This window comes from Neofelis nebulosa, chromosome 6, assembly GCF_028018385.1.
Source record: "Neofelis nebulosa isolate mNeoNeb1 chromosome 6, mNeoNeb1.pri, whole genome shotgun sequence".
Classification (NCBI taxonomy): Eukaryota; Metazoa; Chordata; class Mammalia; order Carnivora; family Felidae; genus Neofelis; species Neofelis nebulosa.
In genome coordinates, this window is record NC_080787.1 from 27,210,406 (window position 1) to 27,233,802 (window position 23,397).

The 23,397-nt window shown below is 44.8% G+C and overlaps 1 protein-coding gene across 6 annotated transcripts in view; it reads right to left on the bottom strand.

Annotated features, from left to right (window-relative positions):
* Positions 1–614: 614 nt before the first annotated feature.
* Positions 615–23,397, bottom strand: part of CDYL (chromodomain Y like) — a 244,828-nt gene continuing 222,045 nt past the window's right edge. For 5 of the 6 annotated variants that reach the window (XM_058733141.1, XM_058733139.1, XM_058733144.1 and 2 more), the window contains 5 exons: positions 18,786–19,042; positions 17,386–17,558; positions 10,840–11,050; positions 3,468–3,611; positions 615–2,276 (listed from right to left, as the gene is read on the bottom strand). In XM_058733141.1, coding sequence (XP_058589124.1) covers positions 2,118–2,276; positions 3,468–3,611; positions 10,840–11,050; positions 17,386–17,558; positions 18,786–19,042 — 944 coding nt within the window. In that variant the 3' untranslated portion in view covers positions 615–2,117. The remainder of the gene's footprint in view (positions 2,277–3,467; positions 3,612–10,839; positions 11,051–17,385; positions 17,559–18,785; positions 19,043–23,397) is intronic. The other variant, XM_058733140.1, reaches the window with a different exon arrangement.

Here is a 23,397-nt window from a genome sequence, read left to right on the forward strand (position 1 = left end):
GAGAGAGGAAGGAATGTGGCCAGTGTAGAGAATGCAGAATCCAGGATGACATAGAGGAGAACCGAACTGAATTAGTTCCCTAGTTCTAAATTCTAGGAAACAGACAATATGGTGTTGATGCCAGAATACTGGTTCTGCCACCTGGGCTGGAAGCCTGGTCCTGCCCCTATGGCATGTATTTCATACTTTAGGTTCCCTATCTATGAAACAGGAATGAAAACACCTACATTGTAGGTCTGGGCAATGGAATAAGTTACAACTCTACATACACAGATTAAAATAAACAACTCAATACTAAATCACCAAAGCTTATGTGTAATAACAATGTAAAGTTCAGAAGTAGGAAGAACTAGGTAATATGTTTAGGAATATGCATCTCTGAAAGAGAAGCAAGGAGAAGACTGACACAAAGTTCAGGAAATGGTCACCTGGGGAAGGGTCAAGTGGACAGGACTCGGGAGGATGATATCGGTCAGATTGTAGCTCCTCCCCAGGTGCAGTTACAGAGTTCCTTATTCTTTAAACTGCATGAGTGCTATGACCACATGCATACTTCATGGAAAAAAAGTCCCATGAGGAACTTCAGGAGTGAAGAATTAGACAAACATTTCCAATGTGTTAAGAAATATTAGTTTTATTTAACCAGTTTTCACAGCTGAATATTTATTCTATAAAAACTTTACAGATTGTACAGTTTATTATATATAGTTCAAACTACTGAACGAAAAAGTAGGTCCCACAGATGCAAAAATACTGCACCAACCAATCCAAGGTAAAGGCAGATTTACATGCTGTACAGCTCTCCACATGGCCGGGAGGTGGTCGGTTCTAAGTATAAACTTCCAAACTGTACAAAAATAAGGTTTTGATTTTATTTCATTCTTCATACATTCAATATGATTGCAAGCTCAGAAGCCTAACTAATAATAGGCATCTGTAATCAGGAATCAGTCCCCACTCCTGAAAGGAATGTGAATGTCTATTTACACAGGGCACTCTTGGACGCCACACTCTACTCCGCATATTGTGTAGATATGAAAGCAGAGACCTGGGACATTAAACGTTGAATATAAGGTAGTTCTTTTTTTTTTTTTTTTTTTTTAAAGGAGTTCCTGCATTTAAGAGTGTGCCAAAAGAATTTTAACTTATTAAATAAAATATATTCTAAGTGAACCTAAAAATTACACTTTATAAACATAAAAATACTTTTTTTTTGGTGTAATACATCAATCATATCTGCAAATAGAAAACCAAAACTGCATATAAAGTAGTATTTCTCACCCAGCAACAAGAAGCACTTATGTAGTTATTTTTCAAAAGGGTCAGAAAAACTCTTTAAAATCCACTAAGACTAACTTATAACTTAGATACTCATACTTAAGCTATTCAGTGATTCACTAATACTGCAAAACAAGCTTTCTTCTGGAGAGACAGTGGTTTCCTCATGTTAACTGGGTAAGAACTGGATATATTAAAAAGGAAGAATCATTGGATTTTCCAGCATGAATCTTAAGTGTACTTCAGTTTGGCGGTATGTTCATCAGTGGGTTTTTCATCAGAAATACTTATCCTACAAGGTAAGTTTTACTTTTGATTCAGGACATTCCACCTCTGAGATACATGTACCTTTTTGGAGACAAAGGCACACCTCAGATCTTTCTGTATCTCTATTTGGGACAGGAGAGAGGAGGCTGGCTAATACCCTTTAGATTCTGTGTTCTAGAAAGAAAAAATAAGGGAAACAAACATTATTCCAGACTTTTCTGCCACCTGAAACCAGCAAAACACGGTTCGTTTCTTTTTTATACAGTACTAGCTAAAGATAACAAAAATTAGAGCTTCAAAGAGCAGTCTAGAGCTCACCATTATACTTTTATACTTGTGTGTATATTAAGTATAAAATAATGACGTTTGGACAAAGGAGCTTTGTAGTTATTTATTTTAAAGTTACAGTACTTAAAAACTCCTTGATAATAAATAGCTTGGATGTTGTAAGTCCTGCTTCCAAGCGTGAGCTAAGAGTGAACTTGTTTCAGGCTGTGAGGGAGGAGGAGGGCAACGTGGTGCCACAGGTGTGCTGCTCTAGAATTCCAGTGTCACCAGCAGGCACCTGGCCGTCAGAACTCATCAATCTTCCTCTGCAGGTACTTCAGCATGGAGTCCATCCCCTGAGCCGAGCCCCAGATTTTCTTCAGCACTTCACACTCCCTCTCGTTGGCCTGCTCTAGCTCCACCTTCATGTTACAGCGCACAAGGGCTTTGGACTCTTCCAGCACCTGGACCAGACACAGGCAGTGAGTCAGCAAGGGTGCATGTCCACAAGCACTGGCTCTCCTTGTCCCCAAAGCTATGGAGGCAGTTAGCAAGCTTGAGTAATTACCTGTCAAAAAGGCTACCAGACATCTTTTCACAACGCACACCGGGCCTGAGATACATCTGAAGTCTATTCACTCTAGGTATCAGGCAAATGCTCAAATTCAGGAGAGCTGTGCTACCCGCTTCTGGCCCCCTCCCCACTGAGACCAGCCTGGCCTGGGCCCACACTGCTGCTGCAGGCTGGCGTGGCCCCTGAGCCAGACACCAGCTCTTGTGATGCTCAGTGAAAACTCTACGAATACCCTCTGAGGGGGTTTTCTAACCAAAATTTAATCTTAACAGTGAGTGTTGTTCATGTCAGGGAGAGCCTAGATGGGAGTCATGTCTGTTAATGTTAAATGATGTTTACCTTATAATTTGCTAAATGCAATTGTTACCAGATTGAATATTATCCAAGATCATTTTTTTTCTTAAACACAGTAGGCTCCATGCCCAATGTGGGGCTTGAACTCACAACCCTGAGATCAAGAGTCACATACTGTACCAACTGAGCCAGCCAGGCGCCCCTATCCAGCACATTTATTAAATAAAAGCTTACATCCACTGTGGGCAGTTGGGAAGGAAACATGGTATAGGAAAGGGCTTTGGAGGGCACGCCTGGGTGGCTCAGTCGGTTGAGTGCCGACTTTGGTTCAGGTCATGATCTCATGGTTCATGAGTTTGAGACCTACATCTGTGCTGACAGCACAGAGCCTTCTTCAGGTCCTCTGTATCGCTGTCTCTCTGCCCCTCCCCCACTTATTCTCTCCCAAAATAAAACATTAAAAAAAAAGGAAAGGGCTCGGGAGACAGGAAAGAACTCTATGAATGGTTTTTGTAGGGTTTCATAGGACACTGTGAGATAAGTCCCTGACTGATGTGGACTCCTTCCGCTCTTAGGCATCTGCGATGGGGAGGAGGCAGGCAAGTGGGTCTGGAGCAATGGCACTAATTATAGCTCTTCCAGCATTTCGAGTGCAGGGGGCCATGCCAGGGGCGCATGTGGAGGACTCAGGAGACACCGTTATTATGTGTGCGAGCTCTCTGGAGGGAAGGTCATGGTAAAAAAAGAAAAAAAAAGTAACATATGTAAGAGAACGAGTTCCACGTACAACTGGATTACAGGAGGCAAGCTCCTTGATGCGAACCATAACTTCTTGGGTGAAGGTCCCGGGCCAAAACACCTGGGAGACCAGGCCTTTGCCGCAAGCCTCCTGCGCCGTCAGCTTCCGTCCACTGAGCAACATTTCATTTGCCTAAAACAAAGAGAAGTTGAGACTCATATGAGATGTGAGGGGGAGGCAGGCAGAGAAGACCCAACCTGAAAATTCATCTAAAAGAATTCAAACCAAGGGTGGGCATCTGAATGGGCGCAGGCCCTGGTGGGGACTCACTGCGTGCCCTCGGGGTTCCATCTGCAGCCTGTGGGCAGAGAATAAACCCAACAAGGCACAATCCACTGTGCAGATGAGAAGTCACATACTGACTGGTAATTCACACACACAAAAACATAAAATGTTTCATAAAATGTTTCTTTTATGACGGAATACAGAATAACATGAGCACAACCAAGAAATCTAACTTAGAGAAGGTCTATTTGTTGGTAATTGAAGTTACTGGCATGTGCCCCTCCTGCTGCTTCCTCTTGCCCAGTGGTAGCCATTCCCACGCGTGAAGACACTTAATACACAAAACAGTGTCCTGGGAAATGGAGGCATAAGCAAAGCTAGGCGATTTGCTGTGTCAGGGATCTACACCAGTCACAGAATCACTACCCAATATTTGCTAGATCTTTGAGAGGCCAATGGTGGCTTCTTCTCCATATACACAGACAATGCTCCATGTGCAGTGTTTCTCCTAGAGTATAACTTGGAAGGCCACATTTTACCACTTGGACATTAAAGTAAGAAACTATCCAGGACCTGAATGCATCCAAAATGACCATGACTGTGGTCTGCTCAGGAGGGTGTGACTATTGTTACTTCATATGACTCAATGGAGGAAATTAACATTTGTTATTTGTTAAGAAAAAAAAAAGTATATTTGTGTCTGTGTGTGTACATATATATATGAAATTGATTTTATTTTATTTATTTTTTAATTAAAAAAAAAATTTTTTTTTTGATTTTTTTTTTTTTTTGAAATTGATTTTAACTTTGTCCTGGATTCTGCATCATTTTCAAGGTCTCAACACCATGTGCACAGATTTTATCCCATTCACATAACAGGCACAGAGATATCAAAATAGGGAGAAAACCTGACAAAGAAACTTCACACTATTCTGATGTGACAATTTCCTGCCTGCAGTTGATCTTGCACTGCTAATCTTCCCGAAGACTGATGGTCATGAAGACGTGACCATCATCTCCTGGGACTCAGGTAAAGTACACTCTTGGGAGGTGACCTTCCTTTTCCAAAAGAGGTAAAATATTGTTATGAAAAGGCCGTAAAGTTATTTAAGTGTACCTCCAGGTTGACAGCACCTCTATGCCTCCTATAGATGCATTGAGACATTTACTGCATGTGAAATGCACAGAGTGCAAGGCACACAAGTAACAGCTGGCAAAGCTAATGCTTGGTTGACTCACTACCCTTTCCACACAGGCAGAGAATAGAAAACAGGGTGGAGAACAGGGTCCCTACAAGGACTACGAGGTCCAATGCAGACCTGTTACTTGCGCCGAGTCTTGGACAAAGTCACGAATGTTTGAAGAGTTTGGAGATGTTCTAGAAAACCCCTGTACTGAGCACCTCTTCTCAGTGAAAAGAAGGCCAAAAAGAACAATGCATTTAGAAACCTGACTTAACTTTACTGTCAGCTGCTAAGACAGTTCTCTGAGGACAGAGCCAAAAGCACTGAGAAAGGGTGACAGGAGTGCTGATGGAATGGCTTGGTCGGAAGTGCTTGGTGGTTTTCCTCGTTTGTGCTTCTTTTACTCTCAACACATAGTGAAGACAACACCACAACTACATCACTTAAGTGTGAAATATGTCTTCAAGACCAGGTTGGAACCACAGGGTCTTAGTTCGCCTAGTAGATGCGAATGTGTGCCTGTCAGGAGTGACCGTCACTTCTCTGAATATTATGCTTTGTCCCCTGGAGTGACATCCCTACCAGTGTTCCCTTCCTCCTTTCTTCCATCCCTTTCCTCGGTTCCTGTGGGTCTGTGCCAGCCAGCTAGGCCGCCAGAACAGTCCCCTGCCATGTGCTGAGCTGTCACTGCCACCATTTCCTCCTTTCAGAGCCAGACTGACTCTATGGCTGCTGTCCCTGAAGAGTCTTTCCCTGCTTAGTCTTCTCGATTTCAGATGGGTATAGGTGCAGAACAACAGAGAGCATTTCTGACTTTTCCCAAGACATGGATGTCGCACTGACTCTAGTGCTCATGGAAGTACAGGCAGTGAGTTGGTTTAAATTATAGTCAATGAAGAACACCGTAAGATTAGTAAGACTAAATACACTCAATGTGAAGGAGCATGTTCTCAACTGTTCTCAGATGCTCAATTTCCAGTAGTTTTAACATGACAGGTTTCTAACTTCTACCCAAGAAACAGATTTGCAAGGTCACTGGCAGTTTCTTGGCTGCTGTTTTGTTCCAAAATGGCCAACTTTTTAAAAAAGTTATAGTGTGAGGGCGCCCGGCTGGCTCAGTTGGTGGAGCATGCCAACTCTTAATCTCAGGGTTGTGAGTTCGAGCCCCATGTTGGGTGTAGAGATAACTAAAAATCTTTAAAAAATAATATAATAAAAAAGTTATAGTTTACCCAGACAAGTGAGAAATGCTGGAGAAAAGTGAAATAAGGACCCCTTTTCTTCCAGCCAAAAAAACACACATTAGGAGGTGCGGTGAGAAAACTTGATCAGCTTGGATGGGATGGGTTGGGGAGCTTTGAGCCTCAAGGAGGTGACGGCTCTGGTCCTCACTCTGTCAGGTCAGGCTCTCAACTCCCCAGAGCAGCAGCCTCCCCAGTCAACTCGGGGTGAGGACTTCAGCCATTCACTGGGCGTTTCTCCAGCATCGCCCCATCAGGAGCGAGAGTTGCCAGCTTTATCACCAGCTCCGTGTGCTCTTCGGTGAGGGTCTGCTGGGTGTTACTCATGGCACCCAAGCCACAGGACTCACTGTGGCACATGGCACCAGGCAGGCATGCCCTGCATGTTTCCTGGGGACAAAGGGAGCTAAGATGTGGAAGAATGCAGTCCTCAGCTAACCTGCTGCACAGCTTGTGACGGCAGCTTAGCTCCACAGATGTCAGTCTGTGCCTACAGGAAACGACAGCTCTCACAGCTTGCTTTGGCTGCGTGCTCTTTTCATCCAGGGAACGTGATCCTTTCTGGCTTATCCTGCGTGCAGAGTTTTGCACCACATCCCGTGTGAAAAACCAAACCTGTGTAGCTTTGCCTCAGGCAGCTGGAAGCTTGCATACACCAAAAGCTCAAGAAGGGGACGTGGCATCTGGGTGGTCACCTTCTTTCTTCCTCTCTCCTTTCCTTCCTGCCTTCCTTCCCTGCCTTTCTCTCCTGTCTCTCCTTTCTTTCTTATATACGGAGACAGCATGAGCAGTAGAGGGAGAAAGACAGACTCCCAAGCAGGCTCCATGCCCAGCGCAGAGCCCAACGAACCGTGAGATTGTAACCTGAGCCACAATCAAAAGTTGGACACTTAACCAACTGAGCCACTCAGGCGCCCCTGGGTGGTCACTTTCAATGAGGGCCGTCACAGCCTGACTCACCCCAGCAGCATTTACTACTTTCTGGACAAAGGTTTTAGTCAAATGCTCTGCACTTTTTGAGTGCCTGCTTCACAGGCAGGCTTCTCAGCCTGGGCACTGAAAACATTCAGAGCAGACAGCTCTGTGGAGAGGAGCCTGTCCTGTGATTCGGAGGACACCGAGCAGCACCCAGCCCTCCACCTGGCAGCATCGCCTCAGCTGTGACAATCAAGTCTCCAGACACTGAGGCATGTCCCCCAGGAGGAGGGGGATGGGGCACACTGCCCTGGCTGAGAATCACTGTGCATGTGGTACCAGTAGATCACAAGGAGAAGTAAAAAGTGACGCATTTCAAAACTTGTCCAGGGAGGGGGAAATGCACCTGATGAAGAGCAGGCATTCATTTTGTCTGGCCTTCCTGCTCTATGTGGCTCTGCAAGATGGTATCGCTTCCCTTAAGTCCTGCCCTCTTTCCTCTCCTGGCCATGAGGCCTGTAACTTGTTTCCTCCCTCAGAGGAGCTGCAAGAAGATGTGGGGCTGAATTCTAAGGGTGCTTGACACGGAGCCAGATCACAGGGTGGGACAGGGATCTTGCTGATTTGGGAGCTCTCCTGAGATACAAGATTTAATACCCTGGCAAGTGCCCCATGAGACAGTGTGACCTTGCTCCTGGGATGGCTCCCAGAAGCATGGGGGAAGTGGCAGCCCAGACCAAGCGTGGCTGAGATGTCAGAAGCACCGTGGCTGTTGGATGGGGTGTGACAAGACGGCTCAAGGAGCTTGTGGCACATGCCGGAGACATGATCACAATGTAGGCCCCTGTGCTGGGAGTATGGCTGTGCTGGTCACAGCAGAGAAGAATGTGTTTTTTAAAAAACAATTCTGGAGTTTTTACTGAATGCTGGCTGAGGCAGAACACACAGCCATGGGACATCAAATAACCACACATTGGAAAGGTCCACCAGGAGCTGAGTTCCATCAGGCCCGCTAGAACACCAGAGGGCACAGAGGAGCCTAGACCCCCATGTCACCTGCCACCAGTGCCCTGCCTCAGCTCACGCCTACAGCCGTATGGGGGACTCTCTATGAGCAAGCCTGGTTTGTGGGTGGGCTGGCCCAGTGTACGGATGTGCAAACTGAAACAGACGGCAAGTCCACCAGTGCCTCACCCGGCTGTAGTTGGACAAGATAATGATGAAGGGAAACACCGACACATAGGGGGTGTGCCTGTCAACCACCTGGTGCGGAAGGAGAGGTGGATCAAGGTTAGAACACACAGTGACCAGGGGCGGTGTCCAATGGCCTGGCTGCCTGGTCAGGGGCCTGGTCAGGGGGCAAGGGGCTCTGGCATGCAGATGACTGGCGAGATGTGTATGTGGCTGGGTCATGCTGGTGTTCAGGAGAGAGTACCCACTGCAGAGAGGAAGCAAACAGCTCTGTGAGACCAGCCTTGGTCGCTGGCCGCCCCAGTGCTGGCATGACAGACATGCAGACAAGAGTGCCCGTGGTGGGAGAGATGGAGCTCAAGGGCATGGAGTCTGATGTATCAAGGTGATTCAGCTACTGTGGCCGCTGAACATCTGGCCTCCAGCAAGACACCGATGCCAGACCACCTGCCTGGCATCACTCCTGAGGAGACCAGCTGGTCGGCTACTTGGTGGCACGATGACTGTTGTCACAGGATACACACTTACTCTGGTCTGGGTTTGCTTTCCTGCCTTCATGAGCACCTCTCTCTGAGTGGGCATAAAGTGCCCAGTCTACCATGGGGTGTGCCAGGCCAGAACTCCCTCACAGTAAAGAGGGTGTGGGAGCAGGCCTGTGACCATGGGGACCCTCTGGCTATGTCATATTTGTCATCTCCAGAAGCCACTGCTGATGGAGCACTAGAATGGTGTGAGGTACAGGTGGGGTACCATCTTGAAGGTGTGTACATGAAGATGGGCACCTTCCTCTGAGTTGCAGTGTACAGATTGCATCAAAGACCCTGACACATTACCAGGTGCCCGACAGGAAAAATCCTTGGGACTGGGTAAGAAAGGAAGCAGGTGCGGCCCCCTCTCCCCACCAATGATCTGAGGGCCATTGAGCCTCTGGCCCTCGAAACTGGACTCTGCTTGTTCCGGAAGGGGCACATTTGGCCAGTGGACACAGCAAGGGTCCTACTGAACTTAAGGGTATGACTGCTACCTGGGCACCTGGTGCCTCCTGGGAGCCCCTGGGTCCTCCCCCACCCAGCTGCAGACACAAATGTGCAAGTGCAGCAACTCAGGGCTCATGGGATGGGGGACCCGTGTTCCACCACCAACGTGGCCACCGAGGCCAGCGGCAGTGCCAGCTGTGGGTGGTTTGGGACTAGAACAGGAAGGGAAAGGACAAGGATGGGGGTGGTCCTGAGACCAGATGTGGCAGTGGGAGCCATATGGGTCCCACTAAGCTTCTTCCTCTTTCCTTTAAACTTTATTTGGGGAATAGGTTTAAACTTCTGGAAAGATCATAAGAGCAATGTACAGAGTTCCTGTAAACCCCTCACCCCTCTAATGTTAACATCTTACATGACTTCTTACAATGATCAAAACCAGAAAATTACCATCAACATGGTACTATGAACCAAAGTACAAACCCTCTGCAAAGTTTGCTGGTTTTCCCATTAAAGTCCTTCCTCTGACCCAGAACTGTGTCTGAGATCCCATGCTGCATGAAGTGGACTCTCTCTGCTGCAGAGCCACCTCATCCATGGTCACACCCCTCTTCCTGGGCAGCCCACACTCGGTGATGATGGACATAAAGGAATTAGCCATTTCAGCCCACTGTGGGTCAACTATCACAGGCCATACATGTCCCAGAGCTTCCCATGGTGGCCCAAACCTCCCTCTGTCCAGTTCCCCAACCACTGCCATCCTGCCCACAGGTACAGACTAATATTTCCCCACCACACCAGACTCCACTTCCATGTCTGCTGTGGAGACCCCAACCCATGACACCATCTCATGCCCTACTTCAAGGAATAAGAAATGCAATGTGTGTAGCTGCTTGAAAAATCAAAAGCTACAAACACAAACTCTTATTATGGATGGATTAAAAATTAAAAAAAAAAAACACAACTCCACAATCAGATGGGAAGACTTCTCTTATCCTAAACAACTTTGCTCCTTTCTGCTCCTTTCATTGCTTTCCCTTAAAAGTGCAGATTTTAGGGTGGCTCAGTTGGTTAAGTGTCCGACTTCGACGCAGGTCATGATCTCACGGTTCCTGAGTTCGAGCCCCTCATCAGGCTCTGTACTGACAACTTGGAGCCTGGAGCCTGCTTTAGATTTTGTGTCTCCCTCTCTCTTTGCCCCTCCTCCACTCATACTCTGTCTCTCTCTCAAAAATAAACATTAAAAAAATTTTTTAAAAAGTGCAGATTTCAGGTTATTGGGTTAAGAACTTTTCGAATGCACACTGCTGTTTGGGTTACAAATTGGGTATTTACTAATAGCAGATATCAGTGTCAATTATGCAGAGAGATAGATTCCTCACCAAATAAGGCCCTTCTCTAGGAAATAATGCAACACAGTGTCAATAAACGTTCTATGAACCAAAACATGAAAACCTCCTATGATTTCATGAATTAAGAATATGAGTTAATGAACAGGATTGAACTACAAGTGCATCTGATGGAAAGTCTCCTCAGAATGACACCCTGTATATATTTAGAAAAAACAATAACCAAATTAGATTTCTTTAGGAAGTTTTCTACAATAATTTTTAAAAACAGAGGTACTCACAGATGCTCCTCCCATAATCTTGGGAAACATAACGGTGGAACAGCCATCTGGACTCTGTCCGAAGGTAGTATAGGGTGTTTGAAACCAAGCCTTTTCATTGGCCCAAACCACATCACAAAGAGGCAATATGGAGGCTCCTAGTCCAATGGCTGGGCCATTTACTGCTACAATAATAGGCTTCTTAAACTGAATGAAAGTATTCACGAAGTTTCTAAAATGAAAAATAAATGGGAAATTACTCAAAACATTGTGTATTTGAGCAACAGAAAGTCTACTTTTATAGAATTCAATATATCAAGATGTAAACTCTTTGGAAATCAGTACAAGTTGACTGAGATTCGTGGAAGGCCCTCTTCCAGAAGCGACCCAGAGACTTATGTATTGTGTGTTGTAAAGGCTTCACAATACCCTGGATACTATGTGAGAGTGGCTGTTGCTACAGGACCTATGTGAAGATCATGGGTGACATACAGCCAGAGGCTGCTCTTGGATTTGCAGCTGGCTCTAGGCCAATCCATCTTTCTCTTCAACTTTTGTTCCCTTTAAGACACAGGAGTCCAATTAACACTGTGGGCTTCAGATGACCAATCTAGACGCTCTCCCAAAGAAAAACTGGCATGGGGCATACCAAGACAGTGCAGTGTTAAGAGAAGACTAGGGGGTTGGGGTTAGAACCTATGTGGTCTGGGTCTGGACTTGATATGTGATTTCAGACAACTCATTGACTACTTGGAAACCACAGATATTTCCTGAGTTTATGTAGAATTAGATGGAATGATGGGATGCCTGGGTGGCTCAGTTGGTTAAGCATCTGACTTCAGCTCAGGTCATGATCTCATGGTTTGTGAGTTCGAGCCCCACATCGGGCTCTGTGCTGACAGCTTGGAGCCTGGAGCCTGCTTCAGATTCTGTGTCTCCCTCTCGCTCTGCCCTTCCCCAGCTTGTGCTCTGTCTCTTTCTCTCTTTCTCTCAAAATGAATAAACATTAAAAAAAAAAAAAAAAGAATTAGATGGAATGACCTGGGAGAGGGATGTATATACAAGAAACTTGCAGGCTGGTTTAAGACAGGAGACCCAAGAAAGAACAGCAAGCACCACAGACACATGCCTGCATACCACTGTGTACCCCAGTGGAGATTACGATTACAGCAGGATCTCAAAGGAGAGCAGGACTAGTGGTTGGGCAGCCTTCACAGAGGACGTGGATTTTGACAGAACTGAGCCAGTGCTATTTCTGGATTTGTTTTAGGATCAGACTGGAAAAGTAGGCTGCTCTTCAATTAAGGGTAGGCTGGTGCCACACCATACTGGTAATGTGCATCTTCTTCCTACCACTAGAAACTAATTTTATGTTCAGAGGTTGCTGCTCGCTATGATTTCACACGGTGAAAAAAAGGACAAACATGTACCAACATAAATGGAAGGTCATTCCTTTAGGGCAGTCAGAGTTCTAGATCAGAATTACAGAATTCTAAACCTGACCCCGTCTTCAGTACGAGAACAATCTGGTTGCTCTCTGTAATTCGTAACTTAAAAGCTGGAGCAAATCTATTCAGGTCATCTCTGAAAATGCTGACTTAGATCTTAGATGGTCTCCCATCTCCCCAGATACTGACATGAGAGGTTATGTTTTTTTTTTTTTGGAGGAGGGCAGGTGAGGGAGTTTTGGGACATGCGTGTGTGAGGAACAGGAGAGACAATGTGCTGCAGAATCTGGCAGCCTGCATGCCCAGCTCCAGGGACTATTCTCAAAGGCACCCTGTGGCCAGTGCAGATCTCAGCCCAGCCCCCAAGGTCCCCTAAGATTTGTGGGATCTTCACACTGAACGAGAATTGACTCATTCAAATGAATGAGCTGCTGTAAGACTTTCTAAATGAGAGCCTGAGGCACTGTTAGAAAGATCACACTGGGTTTTAATGATACAAAGAGAGCCAGACAACCTTTTAAATAGGTTCTTGGAATAATGTATACAATTTACATGAAGCTACTTCGCTTGTGCCACCTTTTGAAGATTTGGGGTCAATGACATGATGGAAATACATCTTCTGAGCTTAGTTACTGATGATTCTCAAAAGGATCTCCATGATGCAGAGCAGACGTTTTCAAAATATGTCCCCTGGTGCCCTGGAGTCGCCCGGCTTTCATCTGCCTCATGTCAACAGGGGCCTAGTAGGAACTGTTCCCATGCTAACAACATCTGGAAACCATGGATGGGATGGCAGAGTAACATGAAAGAAATGACCAAATACTGCCACAAGAAAGTGACTTTATAGAGAAATGGTCAAATTCTCTACAATTAATAATTAGAGTAATTAATTCCTCGACATAGCAGCATTCTTTCTCACATTCTGTTTGCATAAAAGAAAAAAAAATGCTTCTAAAGTAGATGTTGCAAAATCAAAGTCTGGAGAAATTGTTTAGAACTGATCTCCCCCTCCCCACTCCCAGTTATTTTTATTTTTGCCTGGAACGATAACTTAATCTAACACTGGTGGCCACTTCTGGGAGGGGTATGAATTAACTTGTACACTCGACCAAAGATCATCTTTCCCTTTCAGAGGACAGAGCCGACCACTCTGACGTGTGAGCTCTGACATGTCAGAAACTAGCATGATCCACAGAGAAATCTGTTTAGAACAACAACAAACTGCCTAGAAATGCTTTCCTGTTTAGTAGAAACTTCCCAGAGCCACAAAGCCTTGGCTATGTGGGGTTGCACAGTAAGCCACATATCAAACCAGAGACAGGAAGGTGGGGGCAGCTTTTGGGCCTGGGGACCAAGCTCTCAGGAGCTGGCATTCAAGGAAGGACTGTCCACTGCTTCTGGGGGGAGGGGAGCGGAAAGCACGTATGTTTTGGAACTTAAAATGCATGAATGTCCAAAATGTGTGCAATGCAACATACCAAATTTGAATTTCAGCTTCCTGTGAATTATCTGTGAACTGAGCTATAAAGGCTGTGTTGGGTATAGCAGGGAAGGAAGGAGATTGTATTTGTCATAAAATGAATTTAAAAAGACTTATGATTAAACAAAAGCAAACTTCTATCCATTTCTTTGAAGAGCATTTACTACTTCACAGGTATCACCAAAAAAGTCAGATAATCACCCAAGAACAATAGTCTAGAAACTGGGGAAAATGGAAAATGAAGCATGCAGAAATTATTAAGTTTCAACAGCAAGTTCATGGTCATTTTTCAAGGGAGCCCTCTCTTCACTGTGAATATCTGGATAGAACTAAAGTGGGGAGAGGTCAGGTTCTGGGGGACATTTGCTGGTCTGCTTTATGTCTCCCCACATTTCTGCTCTTCTCACTCCATGCTGGAGGAAGGTGCCTGCTTTCTGGGGCCAGGCAGCTCCTGGTGCTTCAGACACTAAGCGGCAGCTAGTGGTTCCCACAGACTCAGAAGCCTAATATTATAAACTGACTCAAAATAATTTTGTTTTTATCACTAATGTGCTGAATATTTTTATTATAATGGATCTGCAAACTGGTTATGACCAGCAGCCCCAAGAATGGAATTAGGTGTAGTAGATACCTGACAATCTAATGTTCAAACCTAACCTTTCTACTTCCCACTTCTTATAGGGGAAACTTGCTATAGTGATGTTCTTTGCTCCAAAGTTTTAAGGAATTCAAGACCAGACATACAGAAGTAACAAATATACAGCTTTATGTGTAAAGCCTATCTCATACATATAAAAATTAATTTAAATGCAAATGAGCAAGAGCAAAGGTTAAGTGAATCTGGTATAACTAATTATTTTTGGGTCCTGCCAGAGTACATAAAGGAAAATTCACACTGACAAAAATACATTCATTTAAAGAAGAACCAAGTGGGTTTCCCTAAAGCGGGATTTGGCCTTTGCATAGAAGAGCTTTTTGTTGGGGGAGAGGAAAGTGACAGGAGAGAGGGAGGGTCTGGAGAAGAAATGGGAGTGGGCAACTACCTGAAATAAATACCTGAGGTTACCAAAAGATTCTACAAATGAGATCTCTTGATCCATCTTTCCTCTGCATTTTCTAATCCCAACAGTGCAAACCTCAGCCACTGTCAAGGGCAATTCAATATGGGAGGAGTCGCTGGACTAGGGTTGAGTCACTTGAGATTTAGAAGTGGAGTTCAGGGGGCTACTGGGTGGCTCAGGTGATTAAGCATTTGACTTTTGATCTCTGCTCAGGTCATGATCTCATGGTTCAAGAGTTCGAGCCCTGAGTTGGGCTCTGCTGATAGCACGGAGCCTGCCTGGAATTCTCTCTTCCTCTCTCTCTGCCCCTACCCCACTTGTGTTTTCTTTTTCTCTCTCAAAATAAACTTAAAAATAAAAAAAAAGAAAAAGAAAAAAAAAAAAAGAAGTGGAGCTCAGGGAGCATCTACAGGGAGAAACAAGCCAGAATGCAGGAGGCACTGACCGACAAGTCTGATTTTCTTATTAGAGCAGAGCTCCCCAAATCATAGTATTATGTGTAAAGTCAGTGTGCGCTTACAGAAAATCTACAAAGTCAAGGCCCGAGGCATAGTAGTTTGTATTTAAAAATTGAAAATTAAACCCAAGTAATTCATCCTGAAAGGCTGGGATGGGTTAGTCATCAGGAAATCTACAAGCTGTCTTAGAAGTACTGACAGTCTGTCACGGAATTACGGAATTACGTGTATTGATCAAGCAGTTTAATTTGAAACTGAGTAACACGATGGTCCTATCTAGGATACAACAAGTTTGAAATTACTTAGATCAGAGACAATACTTAATTAAAACAGATGGTAAAATTTCAAACCATTTTTGGAAAAACAATTACCATATGATAACCTAAAAACTAGTAATGTGCAAAAAGATGAAGGAACCTCTTGTATGCATACATACATCTATCTGTACACAGTGAGAAAACAGATCAACTTTGAAAATTATTAAAAATGTTATAAAAGGCCAAGTTAATGCCCTGACACCCTAATGTACGGGGTTCCAGAGCTCCTCTGATGGGCCAATTAGGAAAGCACCTGTCAGAGCCATCTTGGGAAGTCTGCCAGCTTCCCTGGTCCACCCCACACCCACCAAGATAGAATAAAGCACTCCCACCAATACTGACGTGCACTTCCAGGATGGTCTGGGGGACCTGGGGGACCAGGAAGCCCTGTGCTCCCAAGGTCCTGGCGTAGGGTCTCAGCCATGTGGAGCCCAATAATCACCCAAAGAAGCTCAACTTCAACTCAACCAAGTACCTGGAGATTTGGAGAGGATCCAACCAAGTTTTCTTTGCACGTCTGTGTGTCTAAGTTTCCATCCCCCTGTACATTATCAAGGCAAAAGCATATGGAAAGCATTCTTAGGGGTTATTCAGGGATAGGTCATTTTAGTGAGGTGGGTAGGGCAGTCCAATGGTCTTCCTGGTTGGTGACTGGGTTCCATAAATAAAATTAATTTCTAAATAATTAGATACATCTGATTATACTTCCAGTGATTAGCATGAGAAGTGAGGGATATGGAAACAGAATATGTACCTGTATATGCTTAACAGAACTAGGTGATCCTAAGGAAGCTTTTTTGTAATGTTAGGAGATAGTAGGGGAAAATCTCCAAACGGAAGAGATGGAAATATCTAAAAGCAAGTTGCAAAATAACACACAGTATAATTCCATTTATTTAACAGAACTAAAAATAAATTTGTATTATCTATAATATGTATGTGATGCATATTTGACAGCATTTAGAAAAAGGCTGGGAAGACATAAATGAAGGTGGGCTTCTGGGAGGGGGGAGCATGTGAGAGAAAAGGAACTCTTACTTTTCACTCTGTAAGATCTAGTTTTATGGGCAGCTGGAACTCAGGATGAACTTGAACAAGAATGAGTACTACTTGTACTAAAACAAACTTTTCAGGTGATGTTATGGAACCAGCTTGTCATAAAGCCTAGCCAATTTTTTTTTTTTTAATTTTTTTTCAACGTTTTTTATTTATTTTTGGGACAGAGAGAGACAGAGCATGAACGGGGGAGGGGCAGAGAGAGAGGGAGACACAGAATCGGAAACAGGCTCCAGGCTCCAAGCCATCAGCCCAGAGCCTGACGCGGGGCTCGAACTCACGGACCGTGAGATCGTGACCTGGCTGAAGTCGGACGTTTAACCGACTGTGCCACCCAGGCGCCCCAAGCCTAGCCAATTTATTTCAGAGTAAGCAAATGGTAAATTATTATGTGAAAGAGAGTGTATCTTTATTTAAGGGCTGAAGACAGAACGTGCTCATAGTACAATAATGGAAACTCTGGCTATATGCTATTGTACACGCTAATCATTAGAACATTCCCTGAGCACTCACTGGGTTTGAGCCAGCCTTGAAATCAGTTATTTGCTCAAGGCAAGCAGTAATTTATGCCAGGCCCACAGAAAAGACAGATGATTTAATTAATTTTGATACCAGTGTCTCTCAGTGAAGGGAGACACGCATTTTACTCACAAGGCTTGTTGGAGCCTGTACTACCTACTACCAGGGATTGGTACACAAGGAGGGAGACACTCAAACCAACCATTAGAAAACACCACTTATGCATACCTGATAGCTTCCGCCATTTTAGTGCTTTCTCTTTTTCTGTCATCTGTTAAACGTCGTATAAAATAAATAAAGTCGAGACCGCAGCAGAAGACGCTGCCCACCGCGCTGAGCAGCACAAGCTTGCTATCGTCGGCAGCAGCTGTGCTCAGGGCACTCTGGACTTCTTTCATTACCTGGAAGTCACCAGAAGTTAAAGTGGCAAAGAGTATTTCTGATACAGAATCCCAGAAAAATTTCACTACTGGATAATCTGGACCCAGAGAAAGTACTGATATTGTTCCCTGTATCTACCACAATTTAAACTAATTCACAAATGTATTTCCTATAACCTGAGATTTGGAATGCTGGGGACAGAGTAAGTTACATGTCTAATTATGAACAGAATATAATTAGAAAGACATGTAAAACTAAGTTATCTTAATATTCTGGTCATTGTGACTCTCAGTAGATGAGGCAAGTTACAGAGGATATCCACTTGGCATTTCTACAGTTTGGACAGCAGGTGGCACATTCAACCAGTTGAAAGAAACTAGGGTTCCATGCCCTTTTTTTTTTTTTTTTTTTTTTTTTTAAACACCAGCCTACCACACTTGGGACAGAAACCCCAGTAGTTTGGTGTGCAAATATATTAAGCACAAGTTGTTTTAGAAGGGCACAAAACCATTGAAAATGATCTCTATGAAGCACGCGCAAATAACCAATGAAGGACTCTGTGGTCTAAAACTGTACTGGGGACCAACCCTGAACTGGTTTGTCCTGTGACCCTGGCCAGACTTACAAGCTTTGTGGAGTTTGGTTTTCTTGTCTGGAGAAAGCCTGACCTAGCTTTTCACAAGTGGAAAACAAATATGAGGGCAAAAATTTCCAAAACTTCGTGTTTTAGATATTTCTGAGTTCGTTTTTGAACCTCTGCAAGCAAGCAGCAGTCTCCCTGGATTTTGAAAGCCAACTTTACCAGCTACTACCCACAAGGGACAGGGGTCCAAGTCACTGCAGTGGGAACGAAGTTCCACCACAATGCTGAAGATGCACAGGAAAGATATAACTGGGGGCTCGGGGCCATTTTAATCTCGTCCGAACAAAGAGCCCTTCGAGAGTCTGATGACTAAAGACGAGCACGCGCACACAGGAGTTTCATATGCGAGTCTTGGGGGGAGGCCTGCGCCCCCTGGAGAACGAGGCGGGCATGCACATGCGCACTTGCCCGGCTGCACCAGAGGCACAGTGTTGTCCGGGGCAAGACTGCCACACCTTCCTTCTCGTGCCTACCTCTGGCAGGGCCACACTACGGCCCAGAAGGAGAGTTAGGGCACAAAGAGCACCGATTCCGTCCAGCCTGGCTGGGAAACAAGGGCGTGGAGAAACATGAAGCACAAAGCAGCCCAAGGGACGTCTCTCACCTCTGGGTTTAGTGAGTTATTCTCTGATGATTTTGTTGACAACAAGATGTGGGTGAAGCCATCCTGCTTCCTGACGACAATATCTCTGTATCTGTAGGCACTTTCTGTTTGCCTCACACTGAAACGCAACCGCTTGTCAAAAGGCTGGTCTCTTCTGTCATCAATAAATTTCCTTTTCCCGGCTGTCACTCCTGTAACAGATGTCTGTATGTTGGTTGTTCCATTGGCTGTTAGCGCGTCCATAAACGGAGATGTACCTGCCGAGAGTTTGAAACCACAGTGGTCTGTGATGTCCAGCTACGAGTCCCTCCCCAGTGTCGTCTCTGAATTGGGTAAAAATGCTCATTATGAACCCAGGATTTAATGTATCAAAGCAAGGCTGTTAAAAAGTCTACTTTGAAAGGGATTTGTTTTCCTTCCAAGTCTGACAAGGAAATCACCCTCTTGCTTATCTTGCCTAAAAAATACAGATGGAAAGGTACTTGCTGAAAACAGGCTACAGAATTTGAGACTACTGGAGAATGGGATTAAAAGAGAAGGGGGTCTCATGAAGAGTACCTATTCCAGGCTTGAGAAGTTGGGATGAAAAAAGAAAATATCTTACTATTCCAGCCAAAGCTACCTGCCATTCCGTTGAAGTTTCTTTTTTCTGAATGCAAGATGACTTGTACCCAAACGAAAGGCGAGGCGACCACCTGTTTCAGCTGGTCTACCGAGGGCTGCTGCAGTGGCCACCACTGCAGACCAGCGCCCCCTTGTGGGGCACTTGAAACTCTCAGGTCTTTCTTCTGATGCCCTGGGAGGTGAGTATCTGCCCACTGGCCCCAGTTCTACATTTCCAAACAGCCTTCCAAATAGAACTTCAAGACAGTTCTCTTTCCTGCCACATAAAATGTTCTGCTAATTTTTCCTCCTGTGTCAGCTTCTCAGCGTCAACTTCGTTGCTGTCTTAAAGATATGGTCTCCTGAACCTAATATTTCTTATAACAAAGGCAAGAGTTCCATTTAATGCTTTCCTACAATTATCAAGTTATGTCAGGGTAAGAATTCAAGTATTAAAGGTAAATAATTATTCATATGAATTTTCTGAATATTATCTCACCTGGTAAGGAATATATAGAGCCTTTGGGGAGGGTGTGGAGAAAGGGAAAGAAATGTAGGAAAACTGTATCAAGCTTTACTAATAAAATTAGCACTGGCAGAAGTTCTCTGAGGGGAAGAACATGAATTATAGGTCAGAAATACTTCTTCCACAATGAAAGAAAATAAGCCAGGACTACCAGAAAAGACTTGGGAATGGACATTTAGAGAAATCAAATAATCTCCCTTGGTAAAACAACAGGACTTTCATTGGTTGAAATGCTTTTGAGGTGTTTAAAAAAAATTCAATTTTTTGAAATTTTGGAAGAGGTTATAATAAATGTACATGGTTCAAGAATCTACAACTGTAAAAAGATATACCGTAAACAGTCTCCCACCACTCATGCTCTCCATTTGCCCAGGACCGCCCCCCTCCCCCCCCCCCCCCCGGTTAGCTACCATGTTTGGTTTCCCAGTCTCCTTCCACTGTGTCTTGATATATACACAGGCAAATAAGAATATAAATATTTCTACCCCCATTAAAAGACACAAATGATAGTTTAGTAGACACAGTATTTTGTCACCTCTTGTTTATTCATTCGACAATATCTTAGAACTTGTCTTATCATCAGGTGATGTTTTGTTCTTTTCTAAGGCTGCACAACAGTCTACTGAATGGATGTTCTATAATCTACTTTTACCAATCCACACTGCAATAAACACAAATATTTAATGGTTGTTTGGTATTACAAACAATGCTGCAACGCAAACCTTGGCCTCTCTCATTCCAATGCTGGCCAGTATCTCCAACTGAAAGATCACTGGACTAGCTGTTGTTACCAGCAGCACTGGGTGTTGCTGAATCCTTCTGAGGAAGCTAGCAAGGATCCTTTCTCTTTGTTTTAATTTTCAATCTCTCTTCTATCAGAACCCTCCCCATCTGTGTTTAAACACCTTCTTCAATCTCTTGTGCTCTCAGATACCCCTCTAATCTGCTCTTCTCAGCACTGCCCTCTCTCCTCACGCCCATCATGGTCTCACCAGGTCTACACTTGCTGCCTCCTTGTCCCCTCCATCCTCTATAGACTCCACTGCAGCTAGAGGCCACATGACCAGATAACTTCTGAGTAACAGGGAACTGGATCACAGGTGACTCTGAACCATTAAGCCTGGGTGTGTAGGAGATGGGGCACCCACAGGGTAGTCTGACATAGCTGGGGGATGAGGACAAGGGAGAAACTTGGCTTTATCCATGGTTACTATTTGGGTACAGATGCTCCAGAGTCCAGGAATGGGGGCAGGAAAAGTCGGGGTGGAGATGAGTACTTGGGAACTGGTGCCCAGAGAGGATGGTTGGATAGAGAAGTAGGAGCTCCAAAGGGAGGAGTGAGGAGCGAACTTGCTGGGGAGACACATGTAGGGCCAGGAGGCAGCAGGGAAGCAGGGAGGCTGTAAGAGGCTTCCTTCAAAGGAAGGAGAGGCTGCTGTGGCCATGAGGACATGTCAACAGTGGCATGTGCCTCAGAGAGGTGGAGGAGAACAGAGAAGAGGCAATGGAGGGGAGATAAGAAGCCATTAATAAACTCAGGCAAGTTGTGTCACTAGAGCATGAAGGGTAAAAAAAGAAAGACTGTAGGATACAATGAGAGACAGATCAAAGTTGTTAAATAGAAAACATGCATTTGTTAAAATGCTGTTTTCAGGAACACAGAGATACAGCTGCAGGTGAGAGGGCCCTGATGTGGATGTGATGGCTGACAATGCTCTCCCTGCCTAGACAGAGAGCACATGAGAAGCAATACTTTGCAGAGAGGCAAGCTGGAGGCCACCTGACTCAGGGTGAAGGGTGATCTGACAAAATCGAAATGAGTGGAGGCTCCAGCCTGCCCAGGAGGACAGCGTTCTTGCAGAATACACATGCCAGTGTGCTAGTAACAACAGGTGAGAGCTGTCTGGATCTTTGAGAATTACTAACCTGAGCTGAATTAATTGGTGCTGTATCAGAACACAACAAGAAAGACCCAACAACACAGGGGAAGGCCTGTTGAAGGCTGGCTAGCTGCCTTCCGCCAGGACAAAGCCTGCTGACTTTGGATCAGCCCCCTCCACCCCTGAACTGCTCTCTCAGTCTCTTTTCTTTCCCTATTTAAAAGACACGCATTCCTTACCTCTATAGGCAGATTTCCTGGTGGCTTCTTCCCACAGAAGCAGGATTTCTAGGCTATGGGGTCTATGTAGCCTTTATATGTGAGCTTCACAAAAAGCCCATTTTCCTTTCTTTGAAGCAGTAAGTCTTATGGAGCTATCCGTGGTTCTGCAAATGTGGAAATGGATTCATGTTGGCTCGTGCTGACCAGGATTGTTGAACTTGGCCTTCATCTCCCTGTTAAAACTGCATTGGCTCACTTTACAGTCCATGCTGATTTCAGACTCTGTGATCCTGCTAGGGCCTCAAGTATCACGCCCACCCAGTAAGACTCCTGGGACCCCTTCTTATCTACCTACAGGGCCATGTGACTGTGCTGTATTTGGCTAGAGAAGTGTTCACAGTGGGACTGCATCTCAGAATCACAGGCTGCCAGCACTGAGCTAGGTCCTGACCCCTGCCTCACCTCTACCTCACCCCCATCTGTCATTTATAACCCTTAGCCCCTCACTCATGACAAGCTAGCCATGGCATTCTTTCACTGGCCAGGGCCTTTGTACTTGCTCTTCCCTCTGCCTAGAATGTTCTTGCCCTAGAGCTTCAAATGGCTGGTTCCTTCTGCTCATCTGAATGGCAGCTCAAAATGTCATCTCTGCAGACAAGCCTTTGTGGAGAAGCCCCTCCCCCTAATGGGGGCCCTCCCATTGCAATTCACTTCACCCCAGCTTGTTTTTCCCATAGCCCTCCTCACCAAAGGTATTTTCTTCCTCATTTGATTTTTTATTTATTGTATATATTGTCACTGTACTCCACTAAGCTCTGTGAGAGCAGGGTCCCTATGTGTCTCATTCACTAATGTAATCCCAGGGTTTGGAACACTTCATATTTACTGAATAAATGAAGGTAAGGGATCTTCAAGTCCCACCAGTCCAGTGCCCTTCACTCAGGGACGAGAAAGTAAGTGGCCTGTCCAGCGTCACACAGCTAGCTGATCACGTGGTGCCAACCTCGGGACAGCAGGTGCTATCCTTTAGAGCAAAATCAACTGCTAATGACCAATCTAAAAAAGGTAAACACTGAGATTCAGGAAAAAATATCCTCCACACATAAACTGTGTGAAAATTCTCTGTGACTCCCTGGACCCACAGCTCTGACGAAAAAGCAGAGCAAACGTTCTGAGTGGACAGTTCCTTAAGGATTTGGATTCAGAGACTACTAAACGCCTTCCTAGGATTTATTGGCATAAAAGTCAGCCAGGAAAAAACCCACTTTAGTGCCTCTCCTAATAAATGGTTTTCTTTTAACATGCTCGAGAGTAAAAAGGATACCCTCAAACATGTATTTGTTAACCTGTTAGAATTCACTGCTTCAAAAAGCATGTCTCTC